Source organism: Camelus ferus, chromosome 9, assembly GCF_009834535.1.
Source record: "Camelus ferus isolate YT-003-E chromosome 9, BCGSAC_Cfer_1.0, whole genome shotgun sequence".
Classification (NCBI taxonomy): Eukaryota; Metazoa; Chordata; class Mammalia; order Artiodactyla; family Camelidae; genus Camelus; species Camelus ferus.
In genome coordinates, this window is record NC_045704.1 from 77,689,237 (window position 1) to 77,714,922 (window position 25,686).

The following is a 25,686-nucleotide window of genomic DNA, read 5'->3' on the forward strand; positions in this document are numbered from 1 at the left end:
CCTGTGGATCACGTTTTGAAAATTAGGGACCGATTTAAAGTGGATCTTACGCAAGAACGTCAACTTTTCAGTACAAATTACACTTTCTGAGACCCCTATTCCTCAAAGACTATTTAAACGACGATGGCTATTTTAAAGGAGATTGAGTTTATACTTTTAAATGATTGGTAACTTTTAAATCACTAACATACGAATGGCTTTTGTTGTTAAAAAATTAAAGCAAAGCCTAACTAGACAATAAAAATTAGGCCATTTATATTCTATTGGCCTTTTCGTCTGTAATGGCTCTTGAAGATTTTGGAAGCAAGCAGTTTGTTAACCGAAAGTTTAGAGCTTTATTTCAGCACTGATAATGCCTTTGTGAGAATCCTTTAGGTTCTTAGTATTATGGAAGAAGAATCCGAGCAGAGCAGCTCCAAGTCCAGAAAAACTGCGAAAGATAAACTAGGAGCCGGTGCGTGCCACGCGCCAAGCTAGTTCCCGACTTTGGCCAAGGGTTGGAGCGGCCGCAGTGTCTCGCTTGGGACTGACCCTGGAGGCTTCTGGCAGAGAACCTGAGCCCCCTCGCGGCCAGACCGCTCGCAGAGGCCACAGGTCCCTTTAAGGCGTCCTGCGGGCAGGGACCCGGGAGCGAAGGGGGCGGGAGGAGGGTTCGCGAGCTCACACCACGTGACTCGGCTGCCAAGTTCGTTCGCAAGTTTGACAGAAGTTTGAATAGGACTCGGGGGTTTTATGCAGCCGGCGGGGCAGAGCGGCGGCCGCGTCCTCGGCAAGTGCGAGCAGCAGCGCCCCGGCGACGCCCCCCGCCAGCCTGGATACAGGGCCGCCGACGGCCGCTCGCGCTCCGGCACTACTCGCTTCCCGAGCCACTGGTCACCAGCCCCCAGCCCCACCGCAGTCCCCTCAGCCCCTGCGCCGCGCCCCGGCCCGGCTGCGCCAGCATGTCCTCGACGGAGAGCACGAGTCGCACGGCGGACAAGTCGCCGCGGCAGCAGGTATTCCCCGCGCGCTCCGGGGACCCTCTCGCCGCCCCTTCTCCACCTGGGTGTTAAGTCGACTCTTATTCCGCCCCCTTTCCAGGGTATGAGTGGGAGGAGGGGGGCCAGAGCTTTCCCAGGTGCCCCACAGTTCTGACCCCGGGCCGGCCCTTCTCCGCAGGTGGATCGCCTGCTAGTGGGGCTGCGCTGGCGGCGGCTGGAGGAGCCGCTGGGCTTCATCAAGGTTCTCCAGTGGGTGAGTCGTTGCCCCAGCCGCGGGCTATTTCGGGAGCCTGGACCGTGACGCTGACCCGAAGCAATGTGGCCGGAGTTGGGGGCGGGGAGGTGCTGCGGCCGGCCCCGGCGGAAGGGTGGGGGGCGGCGACAGGTGGGCGGGGGAGGGGCGAGCTGGAGCTGCTTCTCCAGCGCTTGGTGGCAGGAGGGTGAGGAACGAGGCATGCGAAGTCCCGGATTCGGTCCTTCTATGTGCAAGGAGCCTTTGCCCAGGGCGCTCACATTTCACCCGGGCGAGAGGACCCTGGTGTAACCTTTCCAGAACTCTGATCCTGCACATACCACTCCTCGGTGGCGGGAGGGGGGAGGAGGACAAGGGGGACAAGGAAACCTGCGGAGGGCAGAGGAGGAAAGGAGGCAGGGGATAGAAACCATCCTGTCCCCAAACCCACCAGGACCTGGCCCATCCTGGAGGTGAACTCCGGGATCAGGGTCCTGGCTGGCGGTTGCCCTGTTGAGGTCACTAGAGTAATCTGGGTTCCCGCAACTGAGTGAGGGAGTGGATGAATGAATGAATGGAGTTCATGGCTCTAGGATTAAATAAAAGGGAAAAAATTAAGACAGAATAAAAAATCAGTGTGGCCAAAATATGGCTTGTAGAATAAATTAGAACATTGAGCTGGAAAGCTGGGGCCCTGGATTCCAGACCTGGACCTGCCTTTCCTACCTATGTGACCTTGGGCAAGTCTCTTTTTTGGACTTAAGTTTCTAGTATTCATCAGATCTTGATCAGACCATCCCTAGGGTCCCCTTCTGCTCTAAATGTGTTGGCATGCTAGAACATTGCCCTTGGTGAGACTTATCCTATGACCTTGAAGAAATAATTTGCTCAGGGCCTCAGTTTCTCCTGTAATGGTATAGGGGAAATACTGTCTTCTGCCTCATTGGTACTTTGAGACATTGGCATGCTCTCTGTCCTTCCCAGTGCCCAAGGCCTCCTGGGTATAAATTAGGAATGTGGACAGGTGCAGTCACTCTTTCAAATCATAAAGACTTGTTGGGAGCATTTAGTGCACTATCACAGAAGAGATTTCACTTAGACAATCCACATACCAAATGGTGTGTGAATAACTTAATTAATGTGCTTTCAACACAGAATTCAACTAGGGAATAAGTTACTGTTAATACTGAAGAGGATTGAGTTCTAAAGGGCTTTTAACTCACTGGAGACAGGAGTTGGAACTGTGTCACTGATTCTTAAATCATCATTTGGATGAGAATCATCAGGTCTGGAACTCAGGGGCAATAGTGCATTTAGGGTTATCTCTGGATATCTGAGACCCTGACTGGGGCTACAGGACAGTCTGGGGAGCTCCCAAGTGAAAACTCTGGGACCCAGTGGGGACTTTCCACTCTCCCTACTGCCTCAAGAGCAGTTGAAATGACTGCTGACTGAGCTCTTTCACCTCTCCCCACTTCCCTGCTCTGCCCCACCACTTGAGTACCTGAGGGTGCCATATAAGAATGATAGTAAGGCTCCACTTCACTGCCATCCAGAACTAGGGAGCCATTATGAGCCATCCAGAGGAGCAGAACCTGAAGTGTAAGGGTACAATTTTATCATTAAACTAGACAAATGGATCTAAGGGAAATTTGAGAAAGACTGTCAAGGGATGAGGGAAACAATGAGGTTATTAGACCATGGCATCGTCCTCCATGGGGGAATTCTGAAAAGCTTTCTTCTTCAACCCTTCTATCCTTTTCTCAACCCTCACCCAACCAATTCCTACAAAATGTCTATAAGGCTGCACAAAGCACTGCTTAGTCTCCTCCCACAGTCAGTTCTGACCCCTAAAAGTTAAGACCTCTTTGACTTTTATGATTTTCAACTTCTTAACAGCAAGTTATGCCTTTCTCTCATAACACTAAATCCAGGAGTCCAGGGTTGGACCCTGAACTCAGCCTTCATTCGAAGGGTAGCCTCATGAAAAGATGTGATTTGCTTTTACTGCCATCCTGGTAGCCCGAATTCAGAGTATGAATTTTACTTGCCCTGAGTCCCTGCAGGTGGACTAACATAAAAGTACAAGGAACTAGTACAAAAATGATAGTGAAAATGTCACTTGGGACTTTCACTTATGTCCTACTTAGAGGGATAAAATGCTCCTGATTGAAAAAAAGGGGAAAAAACATGCAAAAAGCTGCAGTAATTGTAACGATAATTGAACACTTTTGTTGTTACTATTACCAAAAAGCAAAGGTTTTCCTGGAGTCCTGGTGAGATAAAAGTAATGTTATTCTTTTATTAGTGAGGAGCTTGACTTAGAGTATCTTTTTTAAATTAAAAAATTAACTTCTTTTACCTCAATTCCAGTTCTGGGGTCTCACTAAGTCTACACTAAGCTAGGAAAATAACATGAGCACAGACCAATTATTGGAGAACTATTTTTTTTTGTTTGTTTGTTTGTTTTTGTTTTTTTAAGAAGACAAGCAGACTTTGAAATGATGGGCTTTGGTTTAAATCCAGTCTCCTCTGCTTTCTAGCTGTGGAACCTAGGATAAGTGATGAAATCACCATGGGCCTCAGTTTCTTCTCTGTAAATGAGGGTAAGATCCATCTCATGAGCTCACTGGGAGGATTACAGGAGGTAATACTGTAAAGCATCGGAGCATTCAGGAAGACCATGGTGAGCCTAGGAGTCCAGGAGGTACTTAGTAAGTGCTGGTTCCCAAACCTCCCCTTCTCCCTAAATTTCCCCCTTATGCAGACTGTCAGCTAGACTTGTCCTTTGGTGAAATTATTCAAATGTCACTGCCAAATCCTCACTTTGAGGGTAAGGTGTGAAACAATCTCCTGGATTACTCAGTCACTGTTCTGATAATTAGTCAAATTATCTTTAACTAGGTGTGCCCATGATCAATATTTGACCTTTGTTGTGTCAGAGTCACTTATTTGGCTCTGGGTTCCTCTGTAATGAAAATAAGCTATTTCAATAAGTGTGGGGAATGCGAAAGTACACCATCAGAGTCCATAAAAACCAATGAGATGATTGTGGGAATAGGATGCACTTGCAGAACTTGTCTTCCTTGTGTCTTGCACTAACTGGAGATGTTTGTGTTCTTGAGACTGACAAAAGATTATCACCAACAGCAAGTCAGCCCGCCAAAGTGGAGCCTGATCCTTAAACTGGCAAGGTTATTCTGACATCTTTCCAAAAGAGATGCAGAGGTAGGAGGAGGAGGTTGTGGAGGGCAGTATATGACCATTGCTGTCCCCAGCAATGCAGGTCCAAGAGGAGGAAGGCTGGTAGGCACCAGAGCTCTGGAGATCCCCCTTGTCTCAGGGCCTCCATCTCTCCTTGGTTCCTATTCTCTATGACCTGTTTGTTCAGTCAGAGCTTGGGCCTGGTGACGGTGGTGGTTTCAGTTTTTTCCCACTCTTCACCTTGGCTCAGTCACCTGACATAGTTAAGGAAGAAAGCATACCTGGTGCAGAAAGGTGAAGGGGCTCAGCGAGTGTGTCTTTCTCTGGACCTACATCCCAGGTGCAGAGTTACTTCCTCCCTCTTTGCAATCCTCCCCGTATATAGTTGAGATCTCTTTTTTCAGTCTAAATAACTCTGTGAGGCAGGGTTTTGTTTTGGTTTTTATTTGAGCATGACACTCTCCTTTCTGGATGCAGACTGTTGAGAGCAGGCATCATGTCTTATTCACCTTAGTTTCTGCCGCACCTGGCACAGAGTAGATGCTCAATAACTCCTTGTTGATTAATGAATGGATGACGTAGGAAGAGCACTGAATGGGGAATCAGGAGCTGTGAATTCTAAGTCTGGCTCTCACATTGGCTAAATGTGACCTTGGGAAGTCACGTAATCTTTTGGGACTTCAGTTTCCACCTCTATGTAATGAGACTGCTGCGCTCGATAATCTCTGAGATCCTTTTTGCCCTGCTGTTCTGTAAACCTGTGAGGTTTTCCTGAGATTCCTCCATTGGTTCTCTTATGTAGCAAACTGTCATCTGTTATCTGGCACCATCTGACTGTGTTATGTTCAGATTTGATCATATATACTGGTTAATAAAGTTTTTTTTAAGGTATTTAGAGACTCTTGATTCTCAAAGAATCAGAACAGAAAAGAATGCAGTTAACACTAAAGTTATTATGGGTATCTTTTGCCCATGGAGGAATCACAAAGCAGGGTTCAGGATTTTCAGAACCTCAAAGGTTGACATCTGGACATAGCAAACTTTCCACAATGATGGAAAAGCTCTATAATTTCTGTTGTCCAGTAGTCAAATGTGGCTAGTGAGCACTTGAAATGTGGCCAGTGTGACTGAGCAACTAAGTTTTAAATGTTATTGACTTTAATTTAATTTAAATGTAAATAGCCTCACTTGGCCAGTGGCTGCCATTGTGGATAGTGCAGCTCTAGAGTATGAGCTCCGTGAAGACAAGATTTTTTTTTTCTTTTTTGTTCACTGATAAATCATATTGCCTAAAACAATGCCTGGTATGTAGTAAATGCTCAATAAATGTCATCTTTCTGTAGATAGTCAGAAGTGCCTGTCAAGAGAGTGCTGATAAACAGGGAACTATTTTCAATACCTTGTAGTAGGCTATAATGAAAAATAATATGAAAAGGAGTATGAGTATATATATATATATGCATAACTGAATCACTATGCTGTACACCAGACATTAACACAACATCGTGAATTGATTATACTTCAATTGAAAAAAAGAGAGTGCTGGTAAAAAGAAGGGTCCATAACTGACTGTTCATTGCCTCAAGTTAGGAGTACCTATATTTTTGGGGAAGCCATACAGAGCCATTTACTGACTAAGTGCCAACAGGTGAAAATATATCCAACTGTCTGCCCTTCCTAGAATGTGATGCCCTAATTGTGTCCAGTTCTGGACACCAGAAGCTAAAAGGAACATAGAAACTTCAAGAGGAATCAAGAACCACAGAGCTGACAAAAGAGGAGAGAATTCCTATGAGGAAGAACTAGAGAAGTTCTACTGTTACTCCAGTGAGGCAGCTTGGAGTAGGTAAAGGGTAATGATGCAGAGGCTTTGGTGACTTCTCTCCAGTTCCGTCAAGAAGATGAGTAAACAGAGTTCTACTGCAGCCTCCTTAATTTAAGTCAGATCAGGAGGTTATTCAGACATTAGGGAGAAGTTGGACTATCGCCTTTCTGGATGATTTTTAAAATGGAGACAATTCTCATTTGTCTGAACTGAGCCTCCTGGAAATGGAAAGGTGGCCATTATGACCTTTAGAGAGGGGTCAGTGGCTCCAGCATGGAGAAGATCTGCCAGGCCAAGCAATGCAAGGCGGGGCAGTGGCACCGGACACCACCCAGGGGCAGAGCACAGCTGCTGGCAAGCCCAGCCAAGAGCACACTGATAGCATTACCCCCAGAGAGTGAGAGAATTACAGAGCAGGAAAAGGCCTCCTTTGGATTGCCTGCTCCAAACCCCTCATTTTACAGATGAGAAAACTAAGTCTCAGAGAGCAGAATGACTTATTAGAAATCACCCAGTTAGTTAGTGACAGGGCCAGGACAAGAATCCGGAGTTCTAGACTCCTAATGCAGGTCTCTTTTCACTCCACAACACTGTCAAGCATTAGCAAAATAATGTACACACAACTCTATTCTATAAACTCTGGATGCTGGACTGGGATGTGAATTAGCTGCCTTCTAGGTACTTAATGTCCAAGATAGCAAGTCACAAAGAAACATGCAGAAAATGAACAATTAACAGAATAAGCTCACTGCTCAATACAAATGATTACATCATGTACAAGTGAATGGTAAGCGCACAGGAAACGGGGCCTGAACAGATGACATGGGAGGATAGAGATTTCAATTTCTCACCTCCTTTTCTAACCAAAGTGTGTTTTCCCAGAAAGAAATTTGAAAATCATAGGATGAGGGAATTTCATTTCACTCAAGACAGGAGGTTTAGTAAAATGTGATGAAAGGTGAAGAGGAAAACAATTCAAGTGATCTGAAACACCTCTGGTTCTTAACACTGAGAAATGGCAGCATCTGCAGATTATAAAGGGAAACACCACTGGGGAAGTAGCAGAGGCTGATAAGGCAAGTGGAGGATACTTTTCTCTGGGCTTAAGCCAGGGCTGCTGGCATCGACCCAGCCAAAGGAAAGGTGCCTTTGGGGGAAGGGGGTTAGCTGGCGGTACCGTGGGACAGCAGCACGGCCCTTACTCCCTTGCTCCTCTGAAGGCTCGGCAGAAGTTGTTCCCTCCAGCTGTACCTCCACTGAGGCAGGAAGCCACTGGAAGTTAAGACGAAGGCAATGACAAGATTCAAAGATGGCTTCGAAGAAGAAATGCAAAGAATTCCATGCATGCCTGATCTAGGTTGGCGCAGGGGAACCTATTTCTAGGGTGCCTCTCCCTTGGGGAGGAAACTCAAGCCCAACTTTGAGTTAGAAGTTTCCAAAGCCTAAATTGCTGTGTGTTAGTCATCATCTTAAGGAGGCTACCTGTGGTCCCCAGTGTCACATCCAATGAGGAGACCTGGAAACTGCCCGTTTTCTCCCCTTCATCTCCCTCCCAGGTACCACTCAAAGTCAACCTTGTTCATTTGGCTATTTGGCCCAGCACCCTGTACAGTGAACACAGCACCCTGAGGCTGGGAGACCCATGGAAGCCATGGATCCCGGGTCTGGAGGGACTTTGATTAAAGGAACTCCTGGCCTCTCCCTATATCTGCATCTGCTGAGAGTCAGAGGGCAGTTCTGAAGGGACAGACCTTGGCCAGTTAAGGCCTTCTGACTCTCAAAGGGGCTTCACTCTCCCTCAGCTCTTTGCTATTTTCGCCTTCGGGTCCTGCGGCTCCTACAGCGGGGAGACAGGAGCAACGGTTCGCTGCAACAACGAAGCCAAAGACGTGAGCGCCATCCTTGTTTCATTCGGCTATCCCTTCAGGTGAGCGGGGATTGATTCTGACTCCACGTAGCCTCTCTCACGGGATTGGCAGGACTTGCTTGGTCTCTTTCTTCTCTAGAAACCTAAAGACCTTCTGTTGTGTGCCACTCCAGCTTCAGATAGAATTACAAGGCTTGGGTCCTTCCTGCCCTTTAGGAATTTCAGACACACTAGCCAGAGAGAAATATAAGGGAAGCTCAGCTGAATCCTTGTGATAATAATGTTGCAGTCCATGGATAACCAATTGTAGGTAACATCAGCTCCTACAGAAAGAACCTGTGCAGTGTGGGGTGGAGGCTTATAGGAGTCTGGGCAAGTTGGGCAGGTCTCTTTGACCCTCAGCAGCCTCCTCCCTGCCTTGAAGGTAAGGAAACTCATCAGTACTTAGATCCTAAAGAGCCGATGGGGGAGGCTGACCTGTATCACTAGCGTACAAGGAGGCGCAGCTTGACCAGGAGGTAGAAGAGAGTACCTTTCCTGGGTATTTGGGAACTTAGGAAGGGGGAGCTGGAGTGTTCAGAGGAGAACAGAGACAGGGCACACCTTTTCAGAAATTTCTAATGGCAGCAGCCAAGTTAGATTAGCTGTCTGTGTAAATAATAGGGTGTTTGTTTTTCTTTCTTGATTTTGTCCAGTGTAGTCCCGTTGGGGGACCTAAATAAGGCGTGAGAATGGGTGATCCCAATCTTAACTTGGCTACTGTGGACCTCTGCTTTCCCAGGGTCAGAATGAAGCTGATTTCCCTGATGGTTTGGCAACCTGAAATAGAACAACTGTATATATTGTGGTTGTGCCTTAAAGGGTCCTGGAGATACTTGGAAATACAGGATCACTGTATCTGGGGAGGGTGGATGAATGTGGGGTGGTGGCTAAGTGGGAGCCTGGGTTTGACCAGAATTTCAGGGAAATTCCTGTCTTGACTTCAAGGTTCCCTTCAGAAACTTTCCTCCCTACATGCCCCTTTCTTGGCTCTGTAAGGGTCCTTGGGTGAGAACTGGCACAGGACTGCTCTGGGGCTGGGACAGCCCGCTGCCTCCACAGGGAGAGGATTGCCCTGAGCTCAGGATGGGCTCCCTGCCACCTGCAGGTTGAACCGGGTCCAGTATGAGATGCCCCTCTGTGATGAGGACTCCACCTCCAAGACCATGCACCTCATGGGGGACTTCTCTGCCCCCGCCGAGTTCTTCGTGACCCTGGGCATCTTTTCCTTCTTCTACACCATAGCTGCGCTCATCCTCTACCTGCGATTCCACAAGCTTTACACGGAGAATAGGCGCTTCCCGCTGGTGGTGAGTGGGCATGGCCAGGAGGGATGGGTGGAGACACTGAGGAAATGCACGCTCCTGGGCTGAGGACAAACAAGGTAGCTTTCCTGGGTCCCGGACACCCACGTGCGAACCTCCTCAATCTCCCTGCCAGCCCTTTGGTGTTGGTCCCTTCAGGTCCTGTGGCTCCCACAGTTCCTAGGGCCAGTGGAAGGCTCATGTCTCAGGACTCTGCCTCCACCAACCTCCCATCGCGAGCTCTGCTCATGGGAGGCATGGTAGCATCAAGAAGCAGGCTCTCAGCAGGGAGGGGATAGCTCAGTGGTAGAGTGCCTGCCTAGCATGTGTGAGGTCATGGGTTCAATCCCCAGTGCCTCCAGCAAAATGAATGAATAAACCTGATTATTTACCCCTCCTAAAATAAATACAAAGAAGCAGGCTCTGGAGTCAGATGACCTGGGTTCAAATCCCAGCACTGTCCCTTACTAGCTAGCTGTGTGCTCTTTACAAGTTACTTAACTTCTCTAAATATCAGTTTCCTCAACTATAAAATGGGAATAAAAAATATCTAATAGTGTTTTGGAAGGCTAAAATGAATATGCATGTAAACTCTCTGGTATATTGTTAGCCTCTATAAGTGCTAGCTATTATTAATATTATTTCCCCTTTACCTTTTCCTTATCCCAGGCATGTAAGGTGGAAAGGGTGCCTTAGGGGACCCCATTTATCTCCTACAGTCTGCCCTCACTCTGCCACCAGTTGTAACTGAACAATGGTGATCAAAGGAAAGGCTGGGGGCAGGGGGAGAGTGGAGAGTTTAGGCTACTTGGGTTTGGGGGTACTTGTACATTGTTACCTGACCTGTTCTGAGGGCATGGGCAGGGTTATCCCTGGGTGGCAGGATTCTTTTGTTGGCAGTGAACAGAGTCCCCAGGATGATCGGGGCTCCCTGAAGCTCTAGGTGTTGGGTAGGATGGGAAGGGGCAGCTGTCCTGGGACCCCAGGATCCCAGTTTGTTACAGCAAAAGGAAAAGAAGTGCAAAACCATGGGGGCCTTTCTGATTGTGTTTCCTGTCCCTCTGCTCCTCCCAGGACTTCTGTGTGACAGTCTCCTTCACCTTCTTCTGGCTGGTAGCTGCAGCTGCCTGGGGCAAGGGCCTGACTGATGTCAAGGGGGCCACACGGCCCTCCAGCCTGACTGCAGCCATGTCCGTGTGCCATGGAGAGGAAGCAGTGTGCAGTGCCGGGGCCACACCCTCCATGGGACTGGCCAACATCTCCGTGGTGAGACCTGTGGCCACTGAAGGGGTCTGGGGGAGGCAGCAGTATCCCAGCTGCCTAGGCCTGTCACAGCAGCGCCTAATGCTTCCCCTGCACCTAATGCTGGCTGCTGGCCCCTGGCTGACCCTGAGGGAATAGGGGAACCCAAGAGTCACTTAGCCTCCAGTTCCTTCCTCCTGCACTCTGCTGCCCATTTCCCTCCCTTTTCCCCACCTCCAGGCATGCTCTCTGTGACCACCTCCCACTTCTCCTGCCTCTATGCAGTATGGGTGTGACTATACATATGAGCAAGTGAAGGGAAGAACATGGGGTTGTGGCCAGGCTCAAAGCTGGGAGCAGACCCCAAGTGAGTGAGAAGGGGTTCACTGTCATTCAGGCCTCCAGACTGGAAAAGGGCCTTGGGCACTGGTGGGTCCAGCTGGTACGCACGTGTTTGGCCGCTCCAGTTGTTAGGACATCGAAATATCTCCATAGCAGTTGGTAAATAGCTAGGGCCTCGAGCTTCTCAAATGCCATCATCCCAGCCACCTCAGCCCTGCCCTGAAAATGGCCTGAACCTCCCTAAGGCCCAGCAACTGAAAGGTTTAATGGCTGGCACACCAGGGAGCCTTCTAGACCTTGCTGGAACCCTGCTGATAGGTTTTACCCACCCCCTCCAACATTTTACTGTATAAATGTTCACACAAACAGCAGAGTTGAAAGAATTTTACAATGGACACCCACACACTCATCAGCTAGACTGTACCATTAACATTTTACTAGACTTGCTTTATCACTTATCTGTCTGCCTCTCCTCATCTATCAATCCATCTTATTTTTAATGCATTTCAAAGTTAATTGCAGACATTAGAACACTTCCCCCTAAATAACTCCTGCTGATGTGTTTTTAAATATTTTTGAATAAATATTTGGATATAGCCGGCTGGGTCGCTGCCCTAGGGAAGGAGCACCTTGGACAGCTCTGGCCCCACCCACCCAGAGAAGGCTCTCTGGGAACAGGGTCTGCTTGAGCTGTGGGAGGGCCCTTGCTCCTTACTGTGCTTTGCACAATGCTCTGCTCCAAGAGCCAGATTCTTTTAGCAGCCAAGCCATAATTTAGGTCCATGCTGTGGGCAGAGTTATACACTTTCACTAGAGAGCCCCTCAGTGGGTGATGGCCTTAAACCCAACCTCTATATCCAGTTCTCTGTCTCTCAGTCTTTCTAGCCCTCTGTGCTTCTCCCGGCCCCCACACCCAGGCACTCCCCATCCCTGTTCCCACGATGCCCTCCTTCCTAGTCTCACAAACTCCCCTGATGTCTTTGCAGCTCTTTGGCTTTATCAACTTCTTCCTGTGGGCCGGAAACTGTTGGTTTGTGTTCAAGGAGACCCCATGGCATGGGAAGGGCCAGGACCAGGGCCAGGGTGCCAGCCAGGAGAGCGAAGCTGAACAGGGAGCGGTGGAGAAGCAGTAAGCAGCCCCCACCCAGCTACTCCCGAACAGGACAGCACCTCTTCAACCACCTCCGGCTTCCTGGACCTCCTTCTTCTTCCTCCTCCAACTCCCCTCCCCCATCATTCTGGGCTTTGAGCTTTGAGACGCCTTCAACGGACTGGGCAGGCATCAGCTGTCGGAAACCTGGGCAGCCCTGCCAGTGGCTTCCTATCCCTCCTCTTGCTGGAGCCCCGGATGGCAGGAGCTCAGTGCTTCTTGTCTACTGCGTGGACTCAGGCATCTTACTTGGGGTCTTACTTGTCCCCTCACAGCCTCTGAGAACCAGCCTCTGCTGCAGGCAAGGTTGGGGTCAGGAGACCTGAGACTGGTTCCTAGCAGCCACTTCTATCAATCTGTCCAGCTTCAATAAAAGTAGGGGGAGGGGGAATTGGCTGGCAGCCTTCTCCCTGCTCCCCTGCATGGAGGGCCCACCAGTGGTTTAGCAACCCCTCTTCAATGGCTGTCATCAAGCTCCCATGTCTACACTGACCTCCAGTCAGTCTGAGCTCAGTCTGCTCCCCACTCTCTGGCCTCTGTTTGCCCACAGAGCCCATCACTTGAGAACCCAGGGGGCGAGCTAGCCAAGAAAATAGCCTTTCAAAGGGTCTCAGATGAAGCCTAGACTCAGTGGGGAGCAGATGAATTGCAACTGAGTTGCAACTTCAAGAAACAAGCCAGGAAACTTGCTGGGGAATCAGTTTTTTCTATTCCCTTAGTCTTCCCACCCCTTCAGGCTGGGGCACTTTCCACCAACACTATAAACTCATACTTGCCCTAGAAACAAACTCCTTACCTTCCTCCCGGTGCTCCTTCTTGGGCTTGGTCCCACACTTGGAACACAAGATGAGGGGTCTAGGAGCATCTCCATTTCAGCCCTTCCCACCTCCAACCTCTGTCCATCTCCCTTCCCCAGCCTCTTGGGTCTGAGGCATTCAAGATCCTTTTTGAAGTCTGTCCAGGCCTTCCTTTCATTCCTGTGGAGCCAGATAGGGGCTTTGGAAGGGTTAAAGAAGGACCATCATGAGTCTAAGTTGCCCCAGAGCCCCAGGACATGGATGGATGGATGGGCCCATTTCTTCCTCACTCTCTGCTCGTTTTTTTCCCACCCTACTCCTTCTCTGGCCCCAGTTTCATACTTCCCCTTCTCACCTTCATGAAAAAACATGCCCTCTCCCTCCGCCCTCCATTCCTCCCCTGCTTCCTCATTTCTCCCAGGCTCTAGCCCCTCTACACCCCACCCCAGTCCAGGGCAGGCCGATGCTATTGGTGCTTCTTCACTTCGGGACCCAGCTCCATATTTGTCTTTGGTGTGTCTCCTCTTCCTGACACCTCCTTCAGTCCCTCTCTGGACCCCAGGGCCTAAAGAGTCATTGCTGACTGGATAAGGGCCATCTGTCTCCCACCCAGCTCCAAACACTTTGGCCTGCCCTGGCCATAGTGCTGCCCAGGGATGAATGAAGGAAGAAGAATCTGGCCATTTTCCAATCCAGTGCCAATTAGCCCGCTTATCATCCCAAAGGTGAATGTGCCCTGTGCCAGCCTCTCCTCAGGACTGAGTCAACCCCTCCGACCTCCTCACCTCTGAAGCACCACCCACAGTAACGTGTGCATTACTGGGCTACCCAGGTGGCAGGACCTTTGACTTCAGGCCAATCATTTCTTCTTTGGGTCAGAGTTTCCCCACTTGAGAGGGGATGTGAGATTTACATCTTCAAATGCTCCAGAGTCCTTCAGTGAAAAATTGGGTGTTCCGTTTTGTTTTTGAGATTTGGGGGGAAGGGATTTGAGGAGGGAAGATAGGAGATGGGATGAGAGTGTTTCTAAATCTGAACCTCTCTCTGTCCTATGCTGTCCCCACGGTTACTCAAGGACAAGGGGGGACAATTTTACCTACAGCCCCAGAGACACAGAACAAAGGGGTGACCTTCATTTTTTGTCAGGCTGGCCCCTGTGAGGGTCTGTGAGCAGCTTCTACTGGAACTGTGTTTGGATTCTGTGTACGTATTTATAATTCATCTGAAATGTGATGGATAATGTGTTCTCATTTGAGGGCTGAAGTTACTAACTGGCCCTTTAACTAGGGAAAGGGGGTGGGTGGGTAGGCACTCCTGCCAAGGACTCGTAGCCCAGAACTCTCCCTAGAGCAGAGAAGGTTCTTTCTCCTCTTCAAGAGGCTGGCTTGTTCTCAGCCAGAAGAGCCTTGATTTAGGCTATGGCCCCTCTCTCCATGGCCACCCTAAGAGGAAAGGCTATTTCACCTCATTACCTCCAGAGGGCTGGACTGGGCCAAATGCCGAGGGCAGGGCTGTCCTCATAGGACTCATGTCCCCTCCAACCAGGGCTGGCAGTACCACTTTACCTAGTGGGGCCTGAGGTAGGAAAAGGTGTCTGGTTTCTCAGCTGCTGCAGGAGTCCAACTGGCAGGGCACTTGTCCTTTGCCCTGGTAAACTCTGACCCTGCCAGAGTGCCCACTTAGGACCTTTCCTGAACATGAGTTCGCACCACCATCATGGTCATAGGTGTTCTACTTCCGGGATTGCAGATCAGGGGTTGGGGGAGAATGTTGCATGTTGTTTTCTGGTGCTTGTCATACCTTTGAATAAACAGTGCTTCAAGCATTTGCCATGAAGGAGCCAAGACCGGAACCCTTCTGGGGATTTTTTTCCTCTCCCTCCCCTTGCTTTAAGTTCTTGGAGAAATATCAGCATTTCCACTAAAACATCATTCCACTCCTCCCCACGCTGCACCCCCCAGCAACTAAGTCTGCACTCCTCTCTACTCTGCAACCCCCAGCAACCAAGTCTGTAGGCTGAGGAGTTGTTCGTGGCAGGCCCTAGTCTGGTGACATCTTTTTTGGTGGCACCAATCAGTCCAAACCAACTGAGACTCATTAGTAAATTTAGAGCAAACTCAAAAGGTGAGAGAGAATGGCTTCCACAATACTGTTTCCATTTGCTCCCCTACCATCTGTGACCTAGACCAGCTTCCTGTCAGGAGCTGAGGGCCACATGCTTTGCCCTATTAACTATAAAGGTTCTTGTTGAACAAACTTGCACCTCTGTCCCTCTTCTGACAGAGAGTCAAATGCTACATTTACATTCCCTAGAAAAATACACGGGTACAATATTACATTCAATGTCACCAGGTTCCTGGGAATCATCCTAGGGGAATCATCTATGGTTCTCAGGGTAAGAATCTCTGTCCTCAGAGGTTATTCTTGAAGTACTTAAACTTTTCCTGGGTGAAAATGAGAAGAAAATCTGAGGTCTTGAACTCACAAATCTTGACTTATTTGCTTCCAATTTGTTTTCCCCTTTGATGTAGGAATTAATATGGGGTGAGGTGTGAGGGGTTGAGGAGGGAAAAGAGAATTAGTATCTTTTCTGACGTGATCGGATGGGGGCCAGGCTTTTGTCTCTTGGTTGTGTTAGGGTGGGAAGGAATGTTACCAGCTAAGAATAAGAAAGAGGTGGATGATTAAGGTATTTTCCAGGCCTTAGCAAGGAAAATGACAGATGAAATGACAGAGAAATCTCCCTCTGCCGAGGCACTGGTAGCAGCCCTTCCAGCAGGGAAAATATTCATTAGAAAAAGAAGCCAAAGTGATGGATGGAGTCAGGGTCCAGCCAGGGTTTGGGAAGAGGCGGTACAGGGTATCGATTGTAGTTCTCAGGAGGAGAGACGAATCAGCAGATATGCTGCAAATACCAGCAGCCTCGGGGCCACCCCAGTTCCGGGGCTGGCTCTGGCTCTGAGATAGCCTTCTGTCATCCTGACAGGTGATCTTGGTCAGCTCAGCTAGGTGCTCCCAAACCCAGACAACGCCACTCCAACCCTCCGTTCTGCATCAGGGCAGCGTGGGTTTCCCACACAGGAGGCACAACACATGAGTTGAGGGCCCTCCCCTACTCCAACTCCCGTGTCCTTCAGCACATCCTACAGACCCCCTCCCTTTGCCCTTCTGATTCACAACACCCACCTCCCTGCACCTACCCTATTCGATCTACTGGGAAGCGAATCGCTTCGTGGCCGCCAGCCCGGGAAGGGGCGCCAGCTCGCTGGCACAGGCACGGCTTAAAGGGGCGTCTTGGGCAGAGAGCGGTTTGGGACCTGGGTTTGTGTGCAGTGAGCTTGGGAGAGTGGCTGGTAGCACAAAGAATGTGCACAATGTTTAAGAGGGGAGGTCCTGGGGCTTTAGTCTCTTCTCCACCCCGCAACTGTGCATTTCTGAGGGGCTCTCACTGCAAACTCGCCAGGCAACCGCACCACCTCTAAGCCTACATTTCCCAGAAGGTTATGCGGAAGGGAGGGTGAGGGGAAGGCAACTAGTGCTGCGCTTGCGCAAGAGTGAGCTGGAAAGGTGGGAGGGAGAGGGAAGGCGTGCCCGCGGCGAGGATGCGGGGAGGGGGCCGCGCGGCGGCGGCGCCGGGGCGGGCGCGCGTCCGCGGCGGTGATGGCGGTGCGTGAACGCGCGGCGGCAGCAATGGCCGCTCTGGAGCGGCGGGTGCCGAGTCTCGATGACTTCGCGGGACAGAGCTGGAGCTCGTGGGTGGAGCGGGCGGAGCTGCCCGCGGCCGACGGTGAGTGAAGCTCCCCTAGACTCCGAGGACCCCATCACTGTCTCCCCTCCCCCTCTCCGGGCCCCCACCAGCGGAGGGGAGCCGCCGACGGGAGCCGCCGTCCGGCTCCCCGGCCCCCCAAACAAAGGACCCGCCGGGTCCTAGTGCCCGCCCGCTCCTCCACCTTCGCGCCTCCGGGTCCTAGCGCCGGCTCACCGCCAGCAGCCCACCCTGCCCACCTCTGCCTCTGCCGTTGCCCAGTACCTGCCCCCACATCTGCTTGCTTTTATGTTTCTCCTTGCCTGCTGCCCTCCAGCTTCCCCCCCTCCTGCACCTGCCTCGGGCTTTCCCCATCTGCAACAGTCCTCTCCACGTGTTTCCCACGCACCCCACTTGTGTGTCCCCCTCCCAACCTCCCCGCCCCCCCTGTTCCTTCGCCTTTTGCCCCACACCTCCTGCTCCTCTTCGGCGTTTGCCTGCCGGCTGCAGTGCCACTGGACCCCCGCCACCTCCGCATTACTCGGTCCATCCATCTATCCATCCTCCCTTCCTCCCTCCTTCCGTCCATCCATCCATGCCTCCAACCCTCCGTCCTTTCCCGGGCCTCTTGCCCTGCCTCCTGGGCTCTCTCCCCTGACCCCCACCTTCTCTAGGCCCCTGAGTGCTTTTGGTGAGCGGGCTGACAGTCTCTTCTCCTGATCTTTGTCTCCTGGGCCCCAGGGGGCATCTGGCCTCGTGGCCTTTGGGGTGACAGCAGGCATCACGCCCCTGAAGAAGTTTGCAAGTGAGAAGAGGTGGAGGAGGAGACCACATGGAGCGGTCTCTGATGACACTTGTTCTCCTCTGAGACGTCCAACTCCCAGCTTAGTTCTGTCCATCACTGCATTTTAACAGACTTAAGAGTGGGAGCTGCGCCTTGTCTCTTGCACACCTAACCCACCACCCCTCATATCTGTAGATTATATAAGACTGTCAGTATTCTTAGCCTTCTAAAAAGGGGCGAGTCTGTTAGTAGGTGTCAGAAGCAGACCTAAGTGGGGGGAGCTCAGGTCACCCCAGTACCCCATGCTGGGTGGGCAAGGATGGGGCCATTGTCAGGGTCTAGGTGCATTGAGAACCGGAAATGGAATCAGACGGGTTTGGTGACTCAGAATTGATTTTTTTTCCAAGGGACAGGGAGGGGGCGTAGAGGAGGGAGGGGTGAGGAGTAAGGTAGGGGGATGGGGAAAGAATTGCTTTGCACAGCTAAGATGTTTTTGTCATCAACCCAGAAACTGAGGTACAAGGGCAGCCCTTGCCCAAACCCCCCCTTAAGAGGAAAAGGGCTTTTGTAACTGACCAGGGGGACTTTGAAGATGCTGAAGGGCCCTAAGACAGCGGTTTCTCTGCTCTATGAGCATCCTGGCAATGCAGGACCTGAGAAGCTGGGAGTAACTTTGACAATGCCATGGCAACCCAGCTGGAACAAAATTGGGGATGGGGACCTGGAAGAGTGTTTGGGATGCCACAGAATAGCAGAAAGGACCCATCTGCAAAATCTCAAGAGACTTGGGGATCTATACTAAAATATGTTAAGGATTGTTTCCCATTTAAATGGAGAAGCAGGCCCAGAAAAGAGATAATTATCCATAGTCACCCAACTATTCATCAGTGGAATCCTGAACTGCACCTTGGAGTGAAGGATCCACAAGAAAGGTGGCTGGATCCCTCCCAGTGGGGCCAGTTCATTCCGGAGGTAGCAGGTGAAGGAAAAGGGGCACTTGAGAATGATCCACTGAAAGGTTCTCTAAGCGATCCTGAGCATGAGGTGCTTGTCAAGGAGTGAGGGCTTCCTACTGCTTGGCTGCAGGCCGTGGTTGGGTTGGAGATGGGGCTTCTGGCCTGGGAGTGGTCCTTCTGAGCTGTGTTTCTCCTCCAGGGGCTGAGTTGGAGGAGAGTAACAAAAACATGAAGAAGTTGGATGCTATGACCCTCATTAAAGAAGGTGGGAGTCAACACATTCAGGCGGGGGCCCAGGGCAGACAGGACCACCTTCCTCTCTTCTGCCGCATCCCAGGAGGTGGCTGCTTGAAGCCGCAGGTCTGGGGATTCTCGCTTTGATAGGTCTGGGTCAGCCCATTCCCTGGGCTCCTGTGACCTGTTGTGGGAGATCCTAATCATAGGTGCTTGGTGCCCATTCACCTGAAAGCTCACATTCTTAGGGACTGGTTAGATTGAACTCTGGAAGCTGGGAGTGTCCAGGATAAAGCCTGTCATATCACCTGGGAGGGGAAGTGTCATTTGAGTGGCGGATGGGACTATTCTCTGCTCTTACAGGGGAACCCTGGGGTTCCTAGCCCCAGTGATAATGGCTTCTGTCATTGCAGACATGTCCATCTTTGGGCACTGCCCTGCCCATGACGACTTCTATTTGGTTGTGTGTAACCATTGCAGCCAAGTGGTGAAGCCTCAAGCTTTCCAGAAGCACTGCGGTGAGGGGAGCCCTAGGGAGAAGATATTGGGGAGCCCTAGGGAGGAGATAGAGGGGACAGAGGAAGGTGGAACATGGAACTCTGAGGATGGGGTCAGTTGGGAGGTCATGTGGGTAACTGAGGGAGGCTTAGGGAATATGGAAGATCCGGGGTGGGAGGGGCTTCAGAGATGGTAGTGAGTTGGGGTTATTGTTTAAGCAAACATCTAACATCTGGGAGGGGGGTAAGTTCTAGCATTTGAGAAGAGCTAAGAGGTTCAAGAAGCTGGATTCTAGAATTTTGAGTCTTGGAGGCTCAAATTCAAATGGGAAGGAGATAAAATTTAAAATCTAAGTTTTGAGAACTCCAGATTCTCTATCATGAGTCTGTGAGCAGTGTCAGGAGGTTGGGGAAGGAGGCAGTTGATACCACTCACCTCGATTACTCTCTCCACCTCCTGGTGACAGAAAGAAGACATGGGCCCCTCAGCAAGCTTTACGCCCGGGCCCCACCCCCACCTCCAGCCCCTGCCAGCTCTCAGAAATGCCATGTAGTGAATGGGCAGGGCCCAGCTTGTAGAGCCCCAGGTTCTACCAAAACCTCCTCCAGGGAGAAGGGCCAGGGGTCTCGGAGCCGTGGCCACCAGCCTCCTGAGAAGACCCAGAAGGACAGCCTCTGGTAAGGAAAGGCTGGAGACTCCCTAAGACCAGCCCTGACCCGAGCCCAGGGAGGGGTTGACAGAAATTGAGGCAGCTGTAGGGTGATGGGCACTGCTCACAGCAGGAGGCTGCCAGCTCTCTCTGCAGCTCCCAGACCCTTGCCTCAGGGAATATGGGGTCCCCTTTTCTCATGTTCTGCACCCCTGCAGTAGCCCACCCAAGTCCCAGGGCCAAGAAAGGAGATGGCTCTGGGCTATAGTCCAGGGCCCAGGCCCAGCCTCCCTACCTCCCAGCCTACACCCTCTCTCCACGTATAGCCTTTTCGTGCCTGTGGTGAATCTGGAGAAGATGTCCAGTCTCCCGAAGCCTGATGGACACGGAATCAGGGTGGCCCCGCCCTCTGCTTTCCTCAGCCAGCCTGGCGGCCTCACCAAGGACTCCCCTGGAAAAAACCCCATGGTGTTCCCTTCTAAAGAACTTCATGGCAGAGAGAGCATCGAGATAACCCCCAACGAGGGCCCCAGTCACCGGGCTGAAGGCAGCCCCCCTGAAAAGGAGCCTGGTGGGGCCAGGCTTCCCCCCAAAACCCACCGGAAGATGGCTCGTGAGTAGTCGTGGTCTTGGGGGTCAGGAAGGTAGAGTGGGGATTCTTTGGACTGCTTTGTCCTGGGGCCTGATAGAGAGGGGGTCAAGAAAGAGTGGGTCTGGCCATCACAGGTTGCCAGGGTACAGGAGCCCCTGGTCATCCCTTGACGTGGACACTTGACCTGCTTGCTTTCTTGCAAGATTCTCTTCAGCTCAGATGTCCTGATTAAGGCTAAGGGAGCCTATGTCCAAGGTGAAGGTATTCGTCCTCACCTTGGGCTGTTGACCTTTATCTCTTTCCTCACCTAGATCCAGGGCACCAGACACCTCCCACATCTGGTTTCCCTGGCATCCCAGATGCTTGTGGCTGCTTTTGTTTCTTGATATGTGTTGCTTTGCCTGGGGCTTGGAGCCTCCAAAGGAGTGTCTGGGCTGGGCATGGGGATGGGATGGTTCTTGCGCCCAGCAGAGAGCTGCCGATGCCTGGAGGAGTTTCTCTGGAAGGCTGTGGCCCCAGACTTGGGGGCCTGTGGCTCTCTTGCCTTAGACCCAGCTCTTCCCAAGCCATTTGCTCGAAGAGGCCAGATCCTCCCATGGGCCTTCTGGAAATGGCCTTGGGGCTTATGGCAACCGCTTTCTTCACAGGGAAGGAGTGCGACCTCAACAGGCAGTGTGGGGTAATAAATCCAGAGACCAAAAAGATCTGTACCCGCCTGCTGACCTGCAAGGTAACCCCCACTCCCACTGCATAGTGAGGGAGAACAGCACAGACACGGGCCTGGGGCGAGGAAGGGAAGTGAGATCAAGCCATGGGGGTTAAGCCCAGACCAGGCAAGGGGAGAGAAGTCTGCCCCAGTGGGCTCAGGGTGGGGACAGCAGGGAGGGGGTGGCTTCCAAAGAGGGGTTCTGGCACTGTTGAGGAGTGAAACAAAGACAAACACATCCACAGACACACTCACACACCCTCTCTCTCCACTTGCCCAGGCCAGAGCTCACCGTTGTCCCCTCACCCCTGCTCAGCTCACACCCCCTCCCCACCCTCCACCCTGCTGTATTCTAGATCCACTCAGTGCACCAGCGCCGGGAGGTCCAGGGCCGAGCTAAGGACTTTGACGTGCTAGTGGCAGAGCTGAAGGCCAACTCCCGCAAAGGGGAGTCTCCCAAGGAGAAGAGCCCAGGGCGCAAGGAGCCAGCTCTCGAGCGCCCCTCCCAGGAGCCCCCCTCCTCAGTCCAGGTTGTGGCAGCAGCGGCTGCTCCCAGCAGCACCTTCTCTGCTCGTGCCAAGCAGACCTACCCATACTGTGCACTGCCCAGGTACGTCCAAGATCCAGTCCCCACCCCACCTGGGGACACGTGGCCCCAAGCCATCAGGGACCCCTGGAGACAGGCCCAGGGAGTGTCTTGGAAGATGCTGATCACTCTACCCTGAGTGTGGGGGGGAGGGACCCCTGGCAGTGGACGGAGGTGATTCCCTGTTCCTAACTCAGCATACTGCAGCGCCCCAGCCTCTGTAGTGTGCCAGTTCCAACATCCAGGATAAAAACATTTTCCCAGCTGCTTCCAACAGGCCAAAAGTTGTAATTGGGGAGCCAAAAGGGTCAGGGTCCTGGGTGAGGCAGTCCTATTGTGTATTTATTTACTGGCCCCTTCGTGTGCAGAGGCTGCGCTGGACCCCGGGGAGAGCCTGCCTTGCCGAAGGAGACACACACGCATCTCTGCCTGTAACACGAGGGGCAGACACGAAACACAGGCTCAGCTCACAGACAGGCTCACAGGAATATGTGATGCAAGAAGGGGGTTGAGAAAATTGACTGGGCTGACCAGAGCTGGGTGCAGTTAATCTCAGAAGATTTTCTGGAGGAGGCGAATCTGGAGCAGATTTCCCCCTGAGGAGGCAGGGCCTGGGAAGTGAAGGGGCTGGGGAGAGACTCCCTCGGGAGCTGTGGCCCCTGATCTTTCTGGCTCTTACTCTGTGAGCTCTGTTGTTCCCTCCCTTCCTGTCCTCCTTCCTCTTTGTCTGATTGCCCAGCAGGGTGTCTGCCCTGGCTTTTTGAGCTTGGCGGGTTCAGGGACACCCCCCACCCTGACCCACTCGCATCACATCGCCCTCACATCCCCTTTGGCCCTTCCAGGTCCCGGGCCTCCTCTGAGAGTGAGTTGGATGATGAAGGCCCTTGTGGTGGTGATGGGGACCCAGGCCTGTTCCCCTTCCCCCTGCCCCGGGGTGGGGCCCAGGCCTCCAGCGAGGAGAGTGAGGAGGAGGGGACATCTGATGACCTCCACCTCCCCACTGACTGCCATTATGCAACCCGGCCCCCTCGGCCACAGGCGGTAAGGACCTGGAGCCGGGACCTGGGGTGGGAGGTGGCCCAGCCCTCCTAGCCCCCAGCGTGGGGAGGAGGTCAGATCCTGTGTGCAGGTGCCCTCCCTGCATTTCAGGCCCCGCCAACCATGTACCTTCCTTTTACCTCCAGTTCTGCACCTTTGGGAGCCGACTGGTGAGTCCAGGATGCTACGTGTTTAGCCGCCGGCTGGACCGGTTCTGCTCGGCACTGAGCTCCATGCTGGAACGGCACCTCAGTTCACACATGTGGAAGTGAGTCTCTTAGCCCCAGAACTTCCCTCCCCAAGCCCCAGGCATACATGGGCTTCAGAAGTCCTAATTCTTTATGCATACCTATAGTTGGGGCTTGGCTGTTTGCTAGGAAGACCCAGGTAGCATGAAGAGGTAGTTGGGAGACTTGGCAGCCTGGAGCTGGGCTAATGCAGGGCATGAATAGGTCTAGGAGTGAATCTTGACTCCAACCCATCACTTCCAGTACCTTTTGGGTTACTAGGGTTAGGGGATGTCCAACCTGAGATTTAAAATGGGTCTGTATGCTGGTTCATTCCGGCCTGTCCCTGTGCCTTCTTCCTAACTCTCAGTTCCAGCAGCTCCCAGCAGATGGCAGCACTACCAGGGCTCTTTTGGGTCAATTCTAGGTGGGGCAGAGAGACTGGTGTATGTTGGTAGGGAGGCCCTCTTGTTTGCTTGGCATCACAGTGGGGCTTTCTTCTTGCTGCAGGAAGATCCCACCGGCAGCTGAGCCTCCATCCCACATTGTCAGCGCCCCCCCATCTGCTCCCCTGAGCCCGTCCTCTACAGGCAGCTGCCCCCGCCTTCCAGGCCCACCTCTCAGACCTGCCTGCCCAGCCTCTACGCCCCCCACCAAGGACAGCCTTGTCCCCAGCTACCCTACAGGCTCCCCCAGTGTGGCAGCCGCCTGCAGCCAGGCGGAGTGCATGGGCGGGAGCCAGGCTATCACCTCACCACTGCCTGCCAACACGCCGTCCCCGTCCTTCAGCAAGCTCCCGCCTTCGAAGGCCAGCAAGTCGTCCAAAGGCAAGGACGGGCCCGAGGTGGAGGCTCCTTCTCGAAAGCGAAAGTTATCCCCTGGCCCCACCACTTTCAAGCGGACTTGCATCTTGGAGCCCACTGGAAAAGGCAAACCCTCTGGCTGCCGGGGCCTCTCGGCCAAGACTAAAGCAGCTCTGGGCATGGGGCTTAATGGGACGGTGGGGCCAAGAGTGAAGCGGGCAGGGCCCCTGGACTGTCGGGGTTCCCCTCATCAGCCCCCCACACCAGTCAAGGCTTCTCAGCTGGACAGCCGGGGAGCAGCTGGACATCCGGCCAAGGCCCTGCCAACCAACTGCCTCTCTGAGGAGGAGGTAGCCAAGAAGCGGAAAAACCTGGCCACTTACTGCCGGCCAGTGAAGGCCAAGCACTGCCAGGCTGGTGCCCCTGCCGATGCGGCCTGCTCTGTGCGCCGCAAGAAGCCGGGTCCAGCCCTGGCCTTTGAGGAGAAGTGTTCTACACTGAAGGTACCAGCCCAGCTCCCTGAAGAGCAGGGAAAGGGAAGGGTCAGGATGGATGTGGGTAGAGTGCACAGTGGGAACCTGACAAAAAGGGTGCTGAGTAAATGTTTGTGCCCGGAAGGGCAGATAGGGGAAGTTGAGAGAGAGTTGCTGGGCCATCTTCTTTCGGGAGGGGTGATCCGAGCTTTTGCTTAATGTGCTTTCCCCTGTCCCCAGTCCTCTCCCTTGGGCTAAAGAGATGCTGCCTCTGCCTCTTCCCCTTCCCCCGCTTTTGCTTTAATCAAAGGGCCACTTTCTGAAATGGCTGTGGCCCTCACTCCAGGAACTGGAGCTACCTCTGTTCCCTGAAGGAAAGGAAGTTGGACTCCATGAGCTCTGATAAGAAAGGTTTGGGCAGTGGGGTTGGGCTTGGGTCCCTGAGCTGTGGCCTAACACCTAACATGCTGGGCATGGTCGGGGGGGTGGGTCTTGTTCATTGGTTTTGCCTCTGGGCATCAGGGCAGGAAGGGGCAGGGACACAACCCAAGGTCTACATATGCATGTATGCCCACCTTGCACATTACCCACTGCCAGGTTTTCAGGTGCCAGGCAAGTTCTCCGGAGTTTCTAATAAAGGCAGCAGCCCGGCTTATTTGCCTCTTGGGAGGCCTGGAGCTATGAGCTAACCATATGATCTTAGCCAGGAGGGACATATTGGAAATGGGAAGAGGGGATGCCCTCCTAGTTTAGGCACTGGCCAGGTGCATACCAACACCTTTGGCACCCATATGAGAGTAGTGAGTTTGACAGTTGCCCAGGGCCTGAGTGTGTGTGTATCACACGTGTGCATAGGTGTTCTCCAGCTGCCTCTGCTGGGCTGGCATTCATCTTCCCTCTTGTCTAGCTCTACTCACCAGACCAGCAGGAAAAAATCAAGCCTTAGCTTTTATGGCCACAATTCACTGGATAGGAGGACGAGTAGTTCCCCCAGCCTGACTCTGTCTCTTGCCTCTTGTCTTCCTGCAGTCAAAAGCCCATTAACGAGAAAGTGCCTGCCCACTGCGATGGAGCCGCCAGCACCTCCTCCCCTCCAGATCCGGGCCCCAGGCTGCTGCCGCTTTTTATAACTTTATATTATTTTTTTTAAGAAAAAAAAACTCTTTAAAATACCTCAAGACTGTCTCCCTGTTCTGTTGCTGCTAAGAAAATATAAAAACAGAAACACAGAAAAAGAAGGAAAGAAATGTAGCAAAATGAGTATCCTTACTGTCCCCAGCCGCACCCCAGGAGGCTGAGATGATGGGCAGACTACAGCTCCCATCCCTTGCCTGCGAAAAACTCCCTTATGCGTGTATATTTTTTGTCCTTTTAAACTGTGGGAATGTCTGGGGGGTTGTATCATTGGGGGAG

The 25,686-nt window shown here is 52.2% G+C and overlaps 2 protein-coding genes across 4 annotated transcripts; both read left to right on the forward strand.

Annotated features, from left to right (window-relative positions):
- The first annotated feature begins 684 nt into the window (after positions 1-684).
- SYPL2 (synaptophysin like 2) lies at positions 685-14,834 on the forward strand. The gene is made up of 6 exons (XM_032487264.1): positions 685-995; positions 1,159-1,233; positions 8,044-8,168; positions 9,256-9,457; positions 10,526-10,717; positions 12,022-14,834. The coding sequence occupies exons 1-6, from the start codon at positions 942-944 to the stop codon at positions 12,166-12,168; spliced, it is 795 nt and encodes a 264-aa protein (XP_032343155.1). The 5' UTR covers positions 685-941; the 3' UTR covers positions 12,169-14,834.
- Positions 14,835-15,525: 691 nt separating this feature from the next.
- On the forward strand, positions 15,526-25,512 carry ATXN7L2 (ataxin 7 like 2). Of its 3 annotated transcripts, none has more exons than XM_032487258.1 (12): positions 15,526-16,769; positions 18,667-18,732; positions 19,115-19,219; positions 19,666-19,876; positions 20,271-20,461; positions 21,088-21,170; positions 21,503-21,756; positions 22,575-22,773; positions 22,917-23,038; positions 23,508-24,303; positions 24,620-24,684; positions 25,303-25,512. In XM_032487258.1, the coding sequence occupies exons 1-11, from the start codon at positions 16,643-16,645 to the stop codon at positions 24,674-24,676; spliced, it is 2,211 nt and encodes a 736-aa protein (XP_032343149.1). In that variant the 5' UTR covers positions 15,526-16,642; the 3' UTR covers positions 24,677-24,684; positions 25,303-25,512. The 3 variants fall into 3 exon arrangements, with proteins under 3 accessions (XP_032343149.1, XP_032343147.1, XP_032343148.1); XM_032487256.1 differs by having other exon boundaries at positions 15,528-16,769; positions 20,175-20,461; XM_032487257.1 differs by lacking the exon at positions 24,620-24,684 and having other exon boundaries at positions 16,518-16,769; positions 20,175-20,461.
- The last annotated feature ends 174 nt before the right edge of the window (positions 25,513-25,686 follow it).

Coding starts and splice junctions, on each gene's coding strand:
- SYPL2 (XM_032487264.1), top strand. CDS start 942: ATGTCCTCGACGGAGAGCACGAGTCGCACGGCGGACAAGTCGCCGCGG. Junction 996..1,158: donor ACAAGTCGCCGCGGCAGCAG/GTATTCCCCGCG, acceptor CCTTCTCCGCAG/GTGGATCGCCTGCTAGTGGG. Junction 10,718..12,021: donor GACTGGCCAACATCTCCGTG/GTGAGACCTGTG, acceptor ATGTCTTTGCAG/CTCTTTGGCTTTATCAACTT.
- ATXN7L2 (XM_032487256.1), top strand. CDS start 16,643: ATGGCGGTGCGTGAACGCGCGGCGGCAGCAATGGCCGCTCTGGAGCGG. Junction 19,220..19,665: donor AGCTTTCCAGAAGCACTGCG/GTGAGGGGAGCC, acceptor TCCTGGTGACAG/AAAGAAGACATGGGCCCCTC. Junction 23,039..23,507: donor CTCAGTTCACACATGTGGAA/GTGAGTCTCTTA, acceptor TTCTTGCTGCAG/GAAGATCCCACCGGCAGCTG.